This window comes from Primulina tabacum, chromosome 13 (assembly GCF_025594145.1).
Source record: "Primulina tabacum isolate GXHZ01 chromosome 13, ASM2559414v2, whole genome shotgun sequence".
In the NCBI taxonomy this organism is placed as follows: Eukaryota; Viridiplantae; Streptophyta; class Magnoliopsida; order Lamiales; family Gesneriaceae; genus Primulina; species Primulina tabacum.
In genome coordinates, this window is record NC_134562.1 from 38,972,858 (window position 1) to 38,978,224 (window position 5,367).

Sequence of the window (5,367 nt, forward strand, 5' to 3'; positions counted from 1 at the left end):
CTCCTCACACTGAAGTGACAGGATCAGAAAACCCCGAGGCAAGAATCTCAAATCAAAAGATCGCTTCAATCCCAAACGAGCAAATGCCGCAGAAATACTCGAGTTAGGGACTAAGGATCTATTACCAGAAATCTTCCCAACTAAAGAAAACTTAAAAGGTTCGGTCAGAGAAGACATTACCTCATCCGGGAATAAAATACCCGGTTTCCCATCCTTAAGAGTCGGCAGAGGCATTTCATCCATAGCATTCACTACATCTCCAAAGCCATTCCTCCCCGAGCGAGGTGAAGTAGGAGCCAGAGCATCCCTAATGACACCGGAAACGTCTTAGTCGCCCGAGAATCAGATTTAGAAGCCGAACCTGAGTTGTTGACCCGGCGAGTTGACCGGCGAGTTGACCACCGGAGATGTACCGAAGATCGGCGACGGCGAGGAGGTCATAGAACCGGTCTTCAATCCACTAGAACCGGGCATAAGAGGGGTCGATTGAACCAAAGAAGGGGAGGAAAATCGATTTTGACCTAGAAATTGGGGGTTTCCGACCGGTGGTCGGAAACCTGAAATTGAAGGTGGCAAAACTCGACCCATGACTGGACGATTATAGCTAAAGAGGAATCGAAGAAATAAGCCGGAACAGTACCTGAAATCGGCGGTGGAAGTGGACGGAAACTCACCGATTTGGGGTTTTTTTTGATCGGCGGCGGATTTTCTGAAATTGATGGAAGGATTGGAGAGCCCATGGAATGAGGAGTATACGGTAGAGAGGAATTAGCCAAAGGAACCGCCACGCCGGAGTAATTTGAGAAACATTCCGACGAAGCTAGGGTTTGAGGGTGGAAATCAGTAGATCTGAAATTGTCGCCGGAGGGGAACACCGTTGACGACGGGGCCTGTGGCAGTGGAATCGTCTGGACCTCACGATTCCAGATCGGGGCTTGTTGTGGAAAATGGTGACCAGAATCGGCCGGACGAAGCGGAGAAGAACTCGCCGCCGCGGGGAACAGTGCTGGCGCAACTTGTGACGAAGATTCCGGTGAAAATACTGAGTTATTGATAGTGGGGCTGGTACCAATGGAACCGTCTGCTCGAGGCGAGTCAGATGGTGGTAGTTGGCGCCGGGAGGAACAGTGCACGGCGACGACGCGATTTTGGACGGAAATGGCGAGATTTCGGTCGGGAAATTAGAGGGGTTACCGGACTTCATTTGGACTGAAACTTGGACAGGGTGGTCGCCGTGAGGAGGCGGTTCAGGTGGGGTGGTTGGCCGGCCGGGATCCGGCGGCGGCGGCGCATGGCAGCGTGTAGGGCGTGAATAGTGACTGTTTAGTGTGTTTTTTCGCACCTTCACTGTGTGTTTTTTCAGAGAAAATTTTTTGGGGGCGAATGGTTTAGGGTTTAGGGTTTTAGGGTTTAGGTTTAGGGTTTTTTTTTTTTTTTTTTTTTTTTCCGGAAAACACCGCGGATGCGGGGGGGTTAGGCAGACCCCTACCTGTATATATCCACAAAATAAACAGTAACAAAATACAGAATACAGAAAAAAAAACCTAAAGAGGAGGTGGATAAAACCATAACCTCCTCAAAAAGGCTAAAGCAGTAGAAACATAAATACAAAGCAACCTAGGGAAGGAATTACAAAAGCAAAACGAACCCTAGAAGACTACCAAATAAGCGGCAACAACTAATCAAAAAGGAGAAGCGCTATGAACCGCATGCTGAGGAAGACAAAATGATAATGGCGAGATGATCGCAGAGTCCATGCAAAAGCTCTCATCCCGGAGCTATCATCCTGGAGAGTCCAATAATGGCGATCACAGAGTAATATATAGATCGCAATCCCGCCAGAACAAAAGATATCTAGCATCTGAATCAAAAGAGCAGAGATCTCGATCCCATGAAGTAGGAGTCTGACGAACATGTCATAAGAAGCAGAGGATCCTTTAGAAAGCACCCCATGAATCCACCATGACATCCAGCAAACACCTCTACAATAACTGATACGGCGGCCAAGGAGAACCAGCAGTAAACGCCCTCCAGGAACCATGAATGTGCCAAAGGAAGCACCAACAGAAATAGGGCAGAGACCCACTCAGAACAAACAAGAATACACACATCATGTGCAAGTGTCTGGACCCACTTGCACAGACCATACGGAAGTGAAAAACAACCTCCAAGTACACTAACCTGCAATAAATATATATATATATATATATATATATATTATGTATATAGATAAATAGATATAGAGCCAGAGACCATAAAGAAAGAGATCCAAAAAAGAAGAAGGGGCTGCAAATGGCTAAGAGGATCTGTTTCTGAGGTATGGAAGCCCAGAATGATCAGATCTAGCAAGGGTGGAGATGTCTGGAGGTAGGGAAGGACCTAACTCTAAGGTGTACTGCCTAAAAGTATGAGCCCTCGCCGCCAAGGGCATCCGCCACAGAATTCCCTTCCGGTAAATATGCGATAAATGAACAGATCGCCCCCTCATCAACAAAGAATCCGTGTAACAAAATGTTCAAGATCCCAGCAGCACCGACGAGAACGAAGTAAAAGAATGGAAATCCAAGAGTCAGTCTCAATCCAAAGAGGGAAGAGATGAAGATCAGAAGAAATGAGAAGACCCCTCCAATAGCCATAATTCTGCCCGGACATTGGTCCCAACTCCAATGAACTCACTGAAAGAAACCACCACATGCCCAGAAGAGTCACGAACAACCCCACCAACAGTAGAGTCCCCAGGACTACCTCTCGAACTCCCATCTACATTCAATTTAAAACACCCGAACGGCGGCCGCAACCAACGAACAATCGTCAGTTTACGAGCCCTACGCAACTGAACAAAAATCCCCATAGCCCTCGCAGCCTGCAAAACACCCCGCCAGTGCATGGGCTTAACAGTAGACGCAGCGGTGAGCGAGGCGCAAATAAGACAAAATCTGAGACTTAACAGTCTCCGCGGAAATGTGCAAATGACGGTGTTTCGCATCGTTACGAGCCGTCCAGAGAACCATAAAACAATGAAAGGCAAAAAACTCCTTCACGTGGCCCCTAGGAGTCCACCCCGGATGCCTCTTCCAAGCACTGAGGAAGAGTCTGAAATCACTGGTAAGGGGAATACGGACATGAAAAACAGCCCCAAAGTAATGCCATACAGACCTGGCAAGAGGGCTATCAATGAAAATGTGCGTGAATGTCTCAGGCATCTCACAACACTGACATTTAGACGCCAGCTCGAAACCACGACGCTGGAGCACATCGTCAACTGGAAGCCATTGATGCCAAAACCTCCAGAGGAAGAAAGACATAGTAGGCCTCAGCCAACTGCCCCAGCAAGGAGTGAAGATATCAGAAAACTTGGTCTCTCAAGCGGACAAGCTCCCATGCGGATTTCAGCGAAAAAAAACACCGTCAGAACTATGCACCCAAATAGCCGAATCGGGCTCCCCCGATGCAATAGGGATCAGAGTAATAGTCTCAGCAACAGAGGGTGGGACAACTGAGCAGAGGAGGTCAAAATCCCAAGCCCCATCTGAAAGAAAGTGAGAAACACGGACACCCCGATCCCCCCTAAGCAGGACCTGACTAGACAAGGGAACATCCCCACACCAGATGTCATCCCAAAAAGCAACATCTCCCACCCCAATTCTCCATCGAATGCCAGATTCAGCACGAGCCCTAATCTTAAGCAAACGACGCCAAGTGGGAGAAATGAACCCAGCAGATGAACATAAGCTGGATGCACCAACTGGCAGTATTTTCTCATCATGAATTTGGCCCATAGGGATGAACCTTGACGAAAACGAAACCATAATTTAATGGAGAAGCTATCCACAATATCTTTGAGCCTGCGAAATCCAAGACCCCCTTCAGAGACAGGAAGACATGCACGAGACCACCTCGCCCAATGCCATTTCTTATCCAAGGATCTGGATCCCCACAGGAAACCATTGAAAACATTCTCAAGCCTCTCCATAACTGCCAGAGGTGGCTGGACTACCTGGAACATGTAAATGGGAACCGAAAGGAGGACACTCCCTAAGGAGAGTCATACGGCTCCCCGGGGAAAGAGTTTTAAGCTCCCAACCCTCCAACTTCTTACTCACCATCTGCACAAGGGGATCAAAAAGAGAGCAAACTCTATTCCCACGAAACAAAGGAACTCCGAGGTATTTGATAGGAAAACAACCCTCCCCAAACCCAGTGATACGAAGGAGACGGGAACGAGTACGACCAGAACACCTCGGAGGCAAAATAATGACACTCTTAACTGCATTCACCAACTGCCCCGAGCAGTTTTTCATAGTGATGCAAAAAATCCATGAGACTGTTCATCTCCACGAGTCCCACCATTGGCAAAAATAATGATATCATCAGCATAGGCCAGGTGGGAAAGAAGGAGATCACAACCAGATCGGTACCTAATCGCAGGATACTGACGATAAAGACGATCAAGACCACGCGAAAGGTACTCTGCCCCCAAAATGAAAAGAAGTGGGGACAAAGGGTCGCCCTGCCGGAGACCCCTAGTGGATCCAAAGAATCCAGTGAGTGAACCATTGATATTAACTGAAAATGGCAATGAGAAATGCAGGCAGATATCATCGACACTACCTGCTCTGAAAAGCCATAATGCCTCAAGACATCCAACAGAAAAGACCATTGGACCCTATCATAAGCTTTAGCCATATCCAGTTTCAAAATAACATTGCCACCACGGGTGGGGAGAGAAAGACTATGAGTGAGCTCTTGAGCAAGGAGGATATTATCCGAAATCACCCGCCCTGGAACAAAGCACTCTGATTCACGAAACCAGCCTCTCCGCCACCTCCTTCAGCCGAGAATATAAAGTTTGGAATTATCTTATTAGTCACATTACACAGCTGATAGGACGAAAGTCCGACCAAGCCTGAGCCCCATGACTTTGGGAATCAATGTGATCGTGGTGGCAGTAAACCCTGTGGCAAGGGACTACCCCGAAAGAAATCCAGGACCGCATCAAAAACATCCTGATGGACAATCTCCCAGCAATGCTGAAAGAAGGCCGAAGAGAATCCATCAGGCCCCGCCACACTATCACGATGAATGGAGAAACAGTCGCCCGCACCTCCTCCAAAGAAGGAGGGGCAGCAATATTTGCGTTCTCCAAATCCGAGATCACCAAGGGGAAATCAGAAAAATCTGGGCAAGAACGCACAAAAGGATCCCCAGTAAGCAGGTTTGAAAAAAGGCGGCCCCAGACTGCTGAATAAGCTCAGGGGAAGTAATGCAAGAGCCATTATCCCAAATACGAAAGATTTTATTAGCCACCCTTTTTTTCTTGACCATATTGTGGAAGAGTTTGGTGTTCCTCTCACCATCCTCTAACCA

General features: G+C 47.9%; 1 protein-coding gene across 1 annotated transcript; it reads right to left on the reverse strand.

Annotated features, from left to right (window-relative positions):
• Positions 1 to 3,389: 3,389 nt before the first annotated feature.
• On the reverse strand, positions 3,390 to 4,301 carry LOC142522129 (uncharacterized). Its single transcript, XM_075625279.1, has 3 exons — positions 4,104 to 4,301; positions 3,897 to 3,997; positions 3,390 to 3,789 (listed from the first exon to the last, which is right to left on the reverse strand). Exons 1-3 carry the CDS (start codon positions 4,299 to 4,301, stop codon positions 3,390 to 3,392), a joined length of 699 nt encoding a protein of 232 aa, XP_075481394.1.
• Positions 4,302 to 5,367: the final 1,066 nt, after the last annotated feature.

Coding starts and splice junctions, on each gene's coding strand:
- LOC142522129 (XM_075625279.1), bottom strand. CDS start 4,301: ATGAAAAACTGCTCGGGGCAGTTGGTGAATGCAGTTAAGAGTGTCATT. Junction 3,998..4,103: donor TTGATCCCCTTGTGCAGATG/GTGAGTAAGAAG, acceptor TACATGTTCCAG/GTAGTCCAGCCACCTCTGGC. Junction 3,790..3,896: donor AAGAAATGGCATTGGGCGAG/GTGGTCTCGTGC, acceptor GTTTTCGTCAAG/GTTCATCCCTATGGGCCAAA.